The sequence below is a fragment of the Natator depressus genome, chromosome 23 (assembly GCF_965152275.1).
Source record: "Natator depressus isolate rNatDep1 chromosome 23, rNatDep2.hap1, whole genome shotgun sequence".
Taxonomy (NCBI): Eukaryota; Metazoa; Chordata; order Testudines; family Cheloniidae; genus Natator; species Natator depressus.
Window position 1 is genome coordinate 3,408,446 of NC_134256.1, and position 11,887 is coordinate 3,420,332.

General features: G+C 64.5%; 1 protein-coding gene across 3 annotated transcripts; it reads left to right on the forward strand.

Annotated features, from left to right (window-relative positions):
- The first annotated feature begins 419 nt into the window (after window positions 1-419).
- LOC141976219 (leucine-rich repeat and fibronectin type III domain-containing protein 1-like protein) lies at window positions 420-11,283 on the forward strand. Of its 3 annotated transcripts, none has more exons than XM_074937054.1 (6): window positions 420-1,307; window positions 6,356-7,742; window positions 8,147-8,447; window positions 10,007-10,125; window positions 10,691-10,859; window positions 11,156-11,283. In XM_074937054.1, exons 2-4 carry the CDS (start codon window positions 6,376-6,378, stop codon window positions 10,067-10,069), a joined length of 1,731 nt encoding a protein of 576 aa, XP_074793155.1. In that variant the 5' UTR covers window positions 420-1,307; window positions 6,356-6,375; the 3' UTR covers window positions 10,070-10,125; window positions 10,691-10,859; window positions 11,156-11,283. The 3 variants fall into 3 exon arrangements, with proteins under 3 accessions (XP_074793155.1, XP_074793152.1, XP_074793154.1); XM_074937051.1 differs by having other exon boundaries at window positions 421-1,307; window positions 8,147-8,694; XM_074937053.1 differs by lacking the exon at window positions 420-1,307 and having other exon boundaries at window positions 6,266-7,742; window positions 8,147-8,694.
- Window positions 11,284-11,887: the final 604 nt, after the last annotated feature.

Below are 11,887 nucleotides of genomic sequence, written 5' to 3' on the forward strand. Positions count from 1 at the left end.
GTCACGGGGATGCAGCAGCAGGGGGCTGGTTGCCCGGCACTGGTCACGGGGATGCAGCAGCAGGGGGCTGGTTGCCAGGCACTGGTTGCCCGGCACTGGTCACGGGGATGCAGCAGCAGGGGCTGGTTGCCTGGCACTGGTTGCCCGGCACTGGTCACGGGGATGCAGCCGCAGGGGGCTGGTTGCTGGGCGCTGGCCAGATGCAAGGGGAGAGGGGAGCCGGCGCTGACGGAAGGGGACGCTGTGCCTTTAACAGCGGGGCTGTGTGGGCCCTGCCCCCTGCTTTGCATATTCATGAGGCCCGGGGGCCGCTCCCAGCCTGGGCGAGCGGCCGTGCTGGGCTGCAGGGACCCGCCAGCCACCGCCCCGCGCGGCTCCCGGCACCGGCCCCCGGGCAGCCGAGAGGGCCGGGGGTGGGGGGCTGCCCGGTCCAGCGGTATCCCGGCAACCAGCATCCGGCTGTATCCCGGCAACCAGCGCCCGGCAACCGGCCCCGCGCTGCATCCCGGCGCCGGGTACCAGCCCGGACTGGATTCCCGAGCTGGGGGTTTGCTTTCCCCACCTGGACCTTTAACCCCAAGCGGGGAGGGGTCTGGCACCCCCTTCCCCGTCCCAGGGAGATTTGGCCCGATCCTGAGCGTGCCCTCCCCGGGGGCAGAACTGGGACCCGGGGCGGGTCCAGAATCGGTACCTGAGGCCCCCCCCGCCACGCTCCTGAACGACCCCCCTTCCCGGCGCCAGACGCTGCTTTGGGGTCAGTCAGAGGGGGCAGCCCCCTCCACTTTCTGTATCAGCACCGAGCTAAAACCCTGGGGTGTCTCAGGTGTCCTGGCTCTGGGGAGACGCAGCTACCCCCCACCCGCATTGCCTGACCCTCCACATTGCCTGACACCCCCCCAGCACTGCATCGAAACTCACCCCCTCTGACCTCAAATCCAGGCTGGATATTTTACAGCTCCCCCCTCCCCCCGCCCCACTTCCCAGCTACTGAGGAAAGCCTGGGGCGAACCCCGGATAGGGAGCAGCGAGGCGCTGGTTCTTGGGGTGCTGCTGGGGTTCGCCACAGCAGCAGCTGGAGGGGAGAGCTCCTGGCACTCAGATCCCCTCAATATTTTTTGGGGAGGATTTGCCTCAGCCATCCGGGCTCGGGCTCAGACTCAGGACCCCCAAGCTGGGAGATCAGAGCCAGCATGGACGGCTGAGCCCTGGCGTTAGCCAGCTTGGCACCCCCATCCCGACGTGAGCCCGGACCCCCGTCCAGCCGGATGCTCCTGAAGGTTTATGGCTCGCTGGAACCGAAGCGTGAGGTAGGTGGGCCCCTCCCTTTGGCTGTGACTTGCCGGGGCTGCCATCGCTGGGTGGGGGCAGGGCTGATGGGACGTGGTGGGGAGGAGGCAAGGCCATCTCAGGGAGATGTTGGACAGGGGCATAAGGAGTCAGCTGGGAGCTTGTCCTCTTGTCGTTAGCCTTCGGAACTCACCGCCACAGGGTTTTGACTGGGGCAAAGGTGGCGGGAGATGTCTGTGGATGAGAGCGACCTCATCTGGGGAGGGGGAGCCACCCCCAGGCGTCAGGGCACGGTTGTCTTGTGGCGGGTGGGCAGCATGGAGAGGCTAGTGCTGTGGGGACATTGGGGGTGAAGGGGGTGGGGAACTGTCCTGACATGGTTCCCCCTCCACCATCGCTGCAAAATTCAACTAAAATCACAAGCCTGTCGTTCCACCCCGGACCCCACTTTGGCGGTGCCACCCCCGCAGCCGAACTGGGGCAGCAGCGTGGCCTGATGGTGGGGGAGGGGCTCGCCCTGGCAGGAGGAAGGGCCAGTCTGGCCGCACATCCCCCCCTCAGTTGCGAATCTCCCCCACATCCCGCCTGGGGCTCATTGATTTCACGGTTTGTCCATCCCCAGCAGAGACTTGAGGGGGGGAGGGTGTAGTCTGGACCCCCCCATTACTGATAATTCCGTGGGGCTCGGGGGGCATCCTGCAGAGCACATGTGGGTCATGCCTGATTTGCCCCACTGCCCTGAGGGGGTGAAGCTGAGGATCTATCCTGGGAGTGGGAGGGGTGCATTGCATTGGGACTCACTGATGCTTCCTCTCCTCTGGTGGGGAGTTGGGGGGGGGCACAGGCCAGGAGTTAAATCCCCACCGCCTAGGGCCCTCGGACAGCACAGAGAGGCTGAGATCCCTGTACAGCCGGCTCCGAATCCTCCCCATACATGGGGGGTGGGGTGTGTCTATGAACAGGGGTCACGCGGACTAACCAGCTCCCGCCACGAATCCCGCCTCCCAGCATGGGGGGTGGGAGAAGTGTGTTGGGGCAAGGCAGCTGGAAGGGGCTGTCAGAGGTGTGTGTGGGGGTGGAGGGCATGTGGGAGGGAGGCTGTCAGGGCAGGGGGTGCTAGAGGGCACGAGGGGGTGACAGTGGGCTTGTAGGGGGGGCTGTATTGGGGCAGTAGATGGTGTGTTGGGGAGTGAAAGGGGCATGGGGGTGTTTAGGGGGCATAGAGCATGTGTTGGGGGGCATATGGGTTTTGGGGCATTGGCAGGTGTGGGGGGCAGTAGGCCCTGAGGGTGTTTGGGGACGGGGCACATTGGGGAAAGGGGTGGGGGGAGGGGCATCGGCCCGGTCACATCCCACCACCAGGGGCATCATTCAGGGGCCGGGAGGGGGGTGGGGGGGCACCAGAGCTGCCGGGGAGAGGTCACCATACCTGGGCAACAGGACAGCCGGGCCCAGGGGTCTGATCTGTGATGGAGGGGCGGGATACCAGGTTAGATGGGCCCATGGGCCAGAGAGAGCTACCCGAGTGGAGACGCAGCTGGGAGCCCCCCACCCCCAGCTGGGCCCAGGAGGTGCTGCTGGGAGCTGCGGTGGCTTCAGGCTGTCGTTGAGGGTCTGATCCGGTGGGGCCCAGCTTTCGGGGCCGGTTCCGATGGGGTTTGTGTTGCCTTTGAAAGCCGAGACTCCCAGCGTCCTGGGCCAAAAGCACAAGATTTCCCCCAGAACCAGAACAGCAAAACCCATCTGGGTCCAAGTCCGCCCCACAACTGGACTGATGAGGGGCCAGCTGGGATCTCGGGACAGGAACCCAACCCAGATTCCAAAGGGGTCAGATATGAGGTTAGAGGAGCTCCTGGGAATCAGGGAGCTCAAGGCCAGGATACCTGGGGGCTGTGGGCTTGGATCGAGGGGCATTGGTAGAGCTGTGGGGCAGAGCCCAAGGCTGGGATACCTGGGGGCTGTGGGTTGGGATTGAGGAGCATTGGTGTGAACGAAGAAGTATCACTGAGATGCAAGAGCAGGGAAAGGGTGTCAGGACTCCTGGGTTCTGTTCCTAGCCGCAGAAGGGAGTATTACCAAGGGGTGACAGATGCAGCATAGCCTGGGAATTAGGACTCCTGGGTTCCATTTCTGGCTGGGATGCTGGATGATGCCTCAGTTTCCCCATCTGTGAAACGGGGCGTGAGATACAGCACCCCTCTCCCCCCACTGCGAAGGACCCAGCCAGCCATCCCAGCTGATGCAGGTCAGCTGTGCTGGCGTCCTGCCCACGCCTACAATGCTGGGTGAGATCTGATCAAAGCCCCCTTTGAACCCAGTATGGCTCTGTGCTGCGGGGAGAGGGGGGGTTGTCCCTGGCAGACCCTGACCCTGCCTTCCCCTATGTGGGCTGCAGGGGTGGGGGTCGGGGGCGTTGTCAGGAGGCTAATCAGCTTGCTCAGCCCTGTGTGTGTCATGATAGCCTTGGATTCCCCAATTAAACCCAGCAGGCGAGTGGGGGCGAGCTGGGAATCCAGACAAAGCTGCAGGTTCCTGCTGCAAAGCAGGTGGGGGACACAGGACAGACCAGAGGCAGGAGACTGGCTCAGAGCCCCGGGCTCCCTCACTCCCGACCCACAGCCCCCTGCCAGCCCAGGCCCGGGCTCCCGCCCCCCGCAGCTCTGCCCGTGCCCCTCACTCCCGACCCGCAGCCCCCTGCCAGCCCAGCCCCAGGCTCCCGCCCCCCCCCCAGCTCTGCCCATGCCCCTCACTCCCTACCCACAGCCCCCTGCCAGCCCAGCCCCGGGCTCCCACCCCCCCAGCTCTGCCCGTGCCCCTCACTCCCGACCCGCAGCCCCCTGCCAGCCCAGCCCCGGGCTCCAGCCCCCCCTCCCAGCTCTGCCGGTGCCCCTCACTCCCGACCTGCAGCCCCCTGCCAGCCCAGCCCCGGGCTCCCCACCCCGCTCTCCAGTCTTCTCCAGACTGACGTTGGCCGGGTTTAACTATCCTGGTCTAGTTCCGGCAGCCCGACCCATCCAGTGAGGCTGCGTTTAGAGGGGGATAAAGGTGCGTATAGCAGTACGGCCGCCCCGGTGTGGGAAGGGGAATGGGTTCCCTTGATCCGGATAGACCTGCGTCCACACTGGGGGATTACCGGCTCACGTCACCCAGCTTCCCTTCCCAAGCAGGAACGCTGGAACCGTCTCTAGCGCTAGACAGGGCAGCGGGGGGCTGCCGGCCTCCCGTGACCCCGAGCTTTTGACTCTCCGGAGCCCGGCCTCCCCCAAAACCACGAGTCTGGGTTCAAATAAAACCTGGGAAACGTTCGTCTTCTTTGCGCCCGAGCCACCTCAGGGGCACGTTGGAGCTTTTCTCTGCGGCTGCGAGGGATAGAGATGTGCTTTCATTGAATCTCATGATTCCGGCAGCTGGGGCTTTGAGAAGAGACCGAAAAGCTGCAAGAGGTGCCACTTGGCCGCCCGTTTGGCCCGAGCAAAGGCGGGACCCCCCCCCCCGGAGCTCAACACCCACACGGCTCCTTCGGAGGAACTCCCGTGCTGATGCGTCCCCACGCAGCGCCGCTCCGGAGCCGCTGTGTGACGGACTCTCCCTTGTTTCAACTTGTCGGAAACTTTCTGGCGCCGCAGGTCCTTGTGCCATTTAGCCAAGCCACATGGCTCCTAATTATGTCGTTAATTTGTTAATTAGCAGGCGATGGCTCAAGGTGCTTCCCGTCTGCGACCCCGGCTTTCCAGACCCCTGCTTGGCAGCGGTCTTGAATGGAATGAGATTGCTTCAGAATTCAAACCCCCAAACTTTCAGGTTTTTCCTTCTGGAAATTTGTTTGTCTCCCCGGACGTAGGTGCAGGGGGGTTTGTTTTTGTAGGGTAGCTTGGGAGCTGTCGGCTTGTGTGCATAGGTTTGTTAGAGTAGGGTCTCATGCGAGGGCCGGGTGGCATGAGTTTGTTGTACCATGATTGTTATTGTAGGGTCACTGTCAGAACCGGGCTGGTGGGTTTTGATTTTTAAAACACAGTCCAGGCGGGGTAGATCCTGCTCTTCTCTGGGATAAGCCAGAGTGACTCCGGATTGACGCTGGGCTCAGAATCTGGCCCATCCCAGGATGCACTTCCATGACCCCGACACTGAGTGGGGGTGGATGAGGTGCGTGTGTCGGGGGAATGGACGTGGCCTGTAGGGGAAGGGATTGAGGAGATGCATGGGGGGCACAGCTTGCTGCCCCCCCTGTGCCATGCACGTAGCCTGGTGCTGCCCCAGCTGCTCCTGCCTCTTCTGCCAGGCGGCCCCACTGCCCGGCTCCCCCTGGGCCCCCCAGCTGCTGCCCCCTGAATCTGCACCAGGACTGAGTTGTCCCAGCTCTGCCAAGTCCTCAGTGCGTGGGGACAGGGGAGGGCTTTGCGCAGCTGCTTCTGGACCCCCGTCGCCTCCCTCACTTTGTTCCTGGGGGCTGCTGGGAGAGGCTTGCGGGTGTGTGTGTCCCAGGGGCTGCTGGGAAGGGTCTGGGGGTGCGCGCCCCGGGGTCTGCTGGGAAAGGTGGGAGGGGGTGTACCCTGGGGGCTGCTGGGAAGGGTCTGGGGCAGGGCACCTGTACCCTGGGGGGCTGCTGGGAAGGGTCTGTGTGTGTGTGTGTGTGTGTGTGTGTGCGCGCCCTGGGGGCTGCTGGGAAAGGAGTCTGGGAGGGGTGGGGGGAGAGTGTGTGCCCCTGGGCTTAAAGGGGAGGATCTGTGGATAAAGGGTTACTTGGTCCATTTTATAGGGTAGGAAACTGAGGCACAGAAAGGGCAGGTTAGTAGCCCAAAGCCACACAGTGAGTCAGTTCTAAAATGGGGCATGGAACCCAGGAGTCCAGCCCCCTGCTCTCACCACTAGCCCCCACTCCCCTCCCAGAGCCAGGGATAGAACCCAGGAGTCCTGGCTCCCCGCCCCCCTGTTCTCACCACTGGACCCCACTTCCCCTCCAGGAGCTGGGTGTGGCGCAGGCTGCCCCCTGCTGGTGAAGGAGGACGCAGTCCCGGGTAAGAAAGGCTTCGCTGTCACCTAGCCCGTCTCTCTCCCTCTCTCCCTGCAGCCGGGCCCCCTGACGGCGCCATGGAGCGCCTGCTGCTCTATGCCCTGGCCCTCTGCCTGGGCCCCTCCCGCGCCCAGCTGTGCCCCCCCCGCTGCACGTGCCAGAACCTGTCCCCCTCGCTGGCCGTCCTGTGCGCCCGTGCCGGGCTGCTCTTCGTGCCCGGGCTCCTCGACCGGCGCACGGCCGAGCTGCGGCTGACGGACAACTTCATCGCAGCCGTGCGGCGCCGGGACTTCGCCAACATGACGCGGCTGGTGCACCTGACCCTCTCCCGCAACGCCATCCGCCAGCTGGTGCCCTTCGCCTTCGCCGACCTGCGCGGCCTGCGGGCCCTCCACCTGGACGGCAACCGCCTGCCGGCCATCGGGGCCCAGCAGCTCCGGGGCTTGCCCAACCTGCGCCACCTCATTCTGGGCAACAACCAGCTGCAGGCCGTGGCGCCCGGCGCCTTCGACGACTTCGCCGGCACCCTGGAGGACCTGGACCTGTCCTACAACAACCTGGCCCGGCTGCCCTGGGAGACCATCCGTCGCCTTAGCAACGTCAACTCCCTCAGCCTGGACCACAACCTCATCGCCCACGTGCCCCAAGGCGTCTTCGCCGACCTGCACAAGCTGGCCCGGCTGGACATGACCTCCAACCGGCTGAAGAAGATCCCCCCGGACCCGCTTTTCCTCCGCCTGCCTGTCTATGCCAAGTCGAAGGGCTCGCCCCTCTCCTCCCTGGTGCTTAGCTTCGGGGGCAATCCCTTGCACTGCAACTGCGAGCTGCTCTGGCTCCGGCGCCTGGCGCGCGAGGATGACCTGGAGACCTGCGCCTCTCCGCCCGAGCTCCTGGGCAAGTCCTTCTGGAGCATCCCCGAGGAGGAGTTCATCTGCCAGCCGCCCGTCATCACCCGCCACACGGGCCGGCTGGCGGTGACGGAGGGCCAGGCGGCCACCTTGCGCTGCCGCGGGGCGGGCGACCCCGAGCCGGCGGTCCACTGGCTCTCTCCGGAGGGGAAGCTGGTGGCCAACGGCTCCCGGACGCTGGCCTACGAGAACGGCAGCCTGGAGATCCTGGTGGCCGCCATCCAGGACGCCGGCGCCTTCACCTGCGTGGCTTCCAACGCCGCCGGCGAGGCCACCGCCTCCGTGGAGCTGCGGGTCAGCCCCTTGCCCCAGCTCGTCAACGGCACCCGCCCCCCGGCGCCCAGGCCCTCCGATATCCTCACCTCGGCCAAGGCGGGCGCCGACGGGAGCTCCGCCCCGTGGGATGCGGGGGTCCTGGCCTCCGAGCTCTCGGCGTCCTCCGCCCTCATTCGCTGGGTCCCGCCGCGGCCCGGGCCCGGCGTCCGCATGTACCAGATCCAGTACAACAGCTCCTCCGACGAGACCCTGGTATACAGGTGAGTCCATGCCGCTGGGCAGGGGGCGCCGGGCTGGGGGGGTCTGAGTGGTTCTGGCCTGGGTCTGCCAATGGGTCTCGCCTGGGTGGCTCTGGGCCGGTGGGGTTAGTGGGGTGGATCCTGCCTGGGTGGCTCTGGGCTGGAGGTTTTGGAGGGGTGGATTCCATCTGGGTGGCTCTTGGCCGGGGGCAGGGCCGCGCTAGCCAACATGGAGGAGGGTAGCAGGGTAGCTGTGGGGCGGGGGAGGGTAGCAGGGTGGCCATGGGGCGGGATTGGGGGGTGGAGGAGGGTAGCAGGGTGGCTGGGGGGCAGAGGCAAAGTGGGGGAGGGGCCGCAGTGGAGTAGGGGGGCATGAAGTCCAGGTGGGGCAGGCACCGCTCACCACTCCCCCTCCCGCCCCACAGGATGATCCCCCCGCCCAGCCGGGCCTTCCTGGTGAAGGACCTGGCGGCGGGGCGGGCTTACGACCTGTGTGTGCTGGCCGTCTACGACGACGGGCCGACGGCGCTGACGGCCACCAGAGTGGTGGGCTGCGTCCACTTCAGCACCCAGCCTGGCTCCCCGCAGTGCCGCTCCCTGCATGCCCACTTCCTGGGCGGCACCATGATCATCATCATCGGCGGGATCATCGTCGCCTCCGTCCTGCTCTTCATCATCATCCTCATGATCCGCTACAAGGCCCACGGAGGGAACAAGAAGGCCCAGGTCAGCAACGTCTATTCCCAGACCAACGGCGGGCACCCCCCGGCCTCCTGGGCACAGGACCCGGCCGACGACAGGGCCAGGGAACTCAACGGGGTGGCCCCAAGCAAGGACTGTGAGAAGGGGCTGGCCACCCATGGCCAAGAGGTGGGCGTGGGAGAGGCACCCTCTCCCAGGAGGAGGAAGTGGTCAAGGACTAGTCTAGACCTCCAGACCAACTGCCCCGCACCTGGCCGAGCCGAGGAACAAGGTAACGGGGTCTTACGGGCGTGGTGAGGATCTGCCTGGAGGAGGCAGGGTTTCATGTCATGCATGGTGCAGGACACTCCATGCATCTTCCATGAGTGGTCCTTGCAAGCATCATGCTTGATGCCTGTATGACTCATGCCCATGTGGGTAGCCTGTGCATACATTCCTGCAGCTCTCCATATTCCTGATAGATGAACCTGTTTCTTTCTTCCCCTCGTCCCTTGCCCAGATGACCGAGGCCTTCCACTGCAGCCGGGCTACTCTGGAGAGCGCCCTCCCCTAGCTGGAGGAGAACAATATCAGATTCCAGCAAGAGCTACCAGAGGGTCCCGTCTAGCTCAGCCCCCCAGGCGCCTAGCTAGGGGCGTTTCCTATGGGTCCTTCTCCAGGGTTGGGGCCTCTCTGAGCGACATTGACTCTTGCGGCCCGGGCAGGGGCTGGGGGATGGAAACTAAGCAAAGGGTTTGGAAAGCAAGGATTGGGGAGGTTAAAAAGGGAGGGGAACAGGCACCTGGATGCTATGGGGATGGATGGATGGATGGGCGGATGGATGGAGACTGGGTAAACGGATGGGTAGATCCCTGCTGTCCATGGAAAGGTGGGTAGATGGAAAGGTAGCAGAGGGGCAGATAGATGCATACTGCAGGTGGCTGCATGCGTGGATGGATAGAAACGTAATGTGGGTGGATGGATAGTTTGAGTGGAAGGACAAATGGGTAGACATAATGCAGATGAGTGGGTGGGTAACATGGACAGATGGCTGGATCGTGCGTGTGCTTGGGGAGGATGGATAATGCAGACGGGTGGATGGACAGGTGGATGGACCAGGTAATGCAGATGGGTGGATGGATGGATGGATAATGCAGATGGGTGGATGGACGGACAGATGGATGGATGGGTAATGCAGGAGGATGGGTGGGAAGAGGAAAGGATTCATCGATAATGCAGATGTGTGGGTGATTGGATGGATGCATGGGTAATGCAGATGAGTGGAAGGTTGGATGGACAGATGTATGTATGTATGTATGGGTAATGCAGACGGGTAGGTAATGCGGACGGGTGGCTGGCTGGCTGGCTGGGTAATGCAGACGGGTGGATGGACGGAGGGGTAATACAAATGGGTGGATGGATGGACGGAGGGGTAATGCAGACGGGTGGATGGACGGATCAATGGATGGATGAGTAATGCAGATGGCTGGGTGGCTGGCTGGCTGGATGGACAGACAGACTTGTTCCAAGCAGCTTGAGCAGGCCCCGTCCCGTCACTGCTCCAGCACCCAACCAACTCGTCGTGTTTGTCCCCTTTTTGGCAGCCCCCCTGGCAGCAGCGCCCCCTGTGGGCGAGAGGAGGTGGGCCAGCGAATGGACCGATGTGAAGATCTGAGCATCTCACCCAGCTGGAGCGTGGCCGAGCTGTCGGGGGCGCTCCCAGGTGTGGGGACTGCGTCACCCAGGGAGGCCGGGGGGATGCCGGGAGCTGCTGCGCCGAGCGTCTCCACCGGGGGCACTGTTACTGTTTCATCTGCAGAGGGTGATGGGGGAAAGCAGAGGAATGGGGGTTGGGGGGGAGCCGGGGGCGTCACACTGACCCTCTGCCCTGCACCTAAGAGCTGAGCAGTGGGTGCCAAGATTGCCCATGGTGACTCCGGATCGACCCCGGGGGGCTGAGCTCAGAACCCGGCCTGGCCCCACTGCAGTCACGGGGTGACTCCGGATCGACCCCGGGGGGCTGAGCTCAGAACCCGGCCTGGCCCCACTGCAGTCAGGGGGTGACTTCGGATCGACCCCGGGGGGCTGAGCTCAGAACCCGGCCTGGCCCCATTGCATTCGGTGGTTTCAGACCCATAGGCTGAGGGGATCGGAGTGGCAGGATCTGCTGGGGCCATTGGGGCTCCATTGTGCCCCTCCCCAGACCCTCTCTGCCCCCTCCCTGCCCCACATCCTGAGGGTCCATCTCTGCCCAGTCTCACCTTCTTTCTTCTTCTTCTTCTCTCCAGATCCCCATGGTCACCGGATCCAGTGGGAACCCCCTCCCTGCCCCTCCAGGGTTCCCATTTCACGCCCCTCACCCAGCAGCCCGGACCACCTGGGACCCTGGGAGCCGGACTGTGCCCGCTCCTCCCCCACACGGAGCGGGGCCTGTGAGGGGGTGTGCCCAGACAGGCGGTGAGTGCGGGACCTGAGTCCGGGGGGGGTCGTCTCCCTAGAGCCTGAGCCCTCTGGCCCTGATCCGGGGGCGGGGGGAGGCATCTCCAGCAACTCAGTTCCCCTCCCTGTGGACCCCTGCTTTGACCCAGACTCCAGGGCCGCAACCCACAGGGATGGGGAGGAGATGGGGGGTGGCTGCTTCCCTTCAGAGCCCAACTGCCTTTCTGCCCCCCTTTTGCCCCTCCCTGCCCCCCTCAGCGCTCTGCCCCCAGGCACTGACCCCATCTCTCTCTCTCTCTCTCTCTCTGTTTCAGGGCTTTTGCCATGGACCCCGTTTCTCCAGGGGATGGCGCCGCCCACCCCTGCCCTGGCTCAGGGTTTGTCCTGGGCTCACGTGACTGGCCCCGTGCTGGGGCGGGAGCTCCCGCAACCCCCCCCCCCGAACCCCTGCTCTTGCCTGCAGCCCCGGCAGCTGGTTTTCTATGACACCCCTCCCCCCCCCCAGTTTTCGAAAGGTGTCTGTAATTTTCTAATAAACACACCTGCTCCGAGTGGGCCCTGACTGGGAGCTGTCGCTGGACTGGGGGGATCACTAGGGTGGCTGGGGCCCACTGCCAGAAGGGGGTGGTCAGCGCAGGGTCATGGGCTGGGGGTTATTATAGCAGGGGTGGGGATGGACCGCTGTCCGGGGGGCATTGGGGGAGGGTCAGTGTCATGGGGGCACCAGAGTGAGGAGCTGGGGGTGGTCGCTGCATAGGGGGGATTGAACTGGGGGAGGGGGTGTCACTGCTCTGGAGAATCATTGCAGCAAAGGAGGGGGACTTGTCACCTCTGGGGAGTTGTCCCTAGTGATGACAGCGGGAGTGGGGGCTGGGAGCCAGGACTCCTGGGTTCCCCTCCCCTTCCCCACCTCCCATATGGGATCATGGGGCCTTCCCGCAACCTGCTTTTCAGACCCAGAGGTAGTCTCCTCCCAGCCTGGCCTCTATCTCCAGCCGAACCCAGGGAGCGTCTTTCCCCCCGTCCCCCTCGCTCAGCGATGGGCT

Coding starts and splice junctions, on each gene's coding strand:
- LOC141976219 (XM_074937051.1), top strand. CDS start 6,376: ATGGAGCGCCTGCTGCTCTATGCCCTGGCCCTCTGCCTGGGCCCCTCC. Junction 7,743..8,146: donor GACGAGACCCTGGTATACAG/GTGAGTCCATGC, acceptor CCCGCCCCACAG/GATGATCCCCCCGCCCAGCC. Junction 8,695..10,006: donor TGGCCGAGCCGAGGAACAAG/GTAACGGGGTCT, acceptor CCTTTTTGGCAG/CCCCCCTGGCAGCAGCGCCC.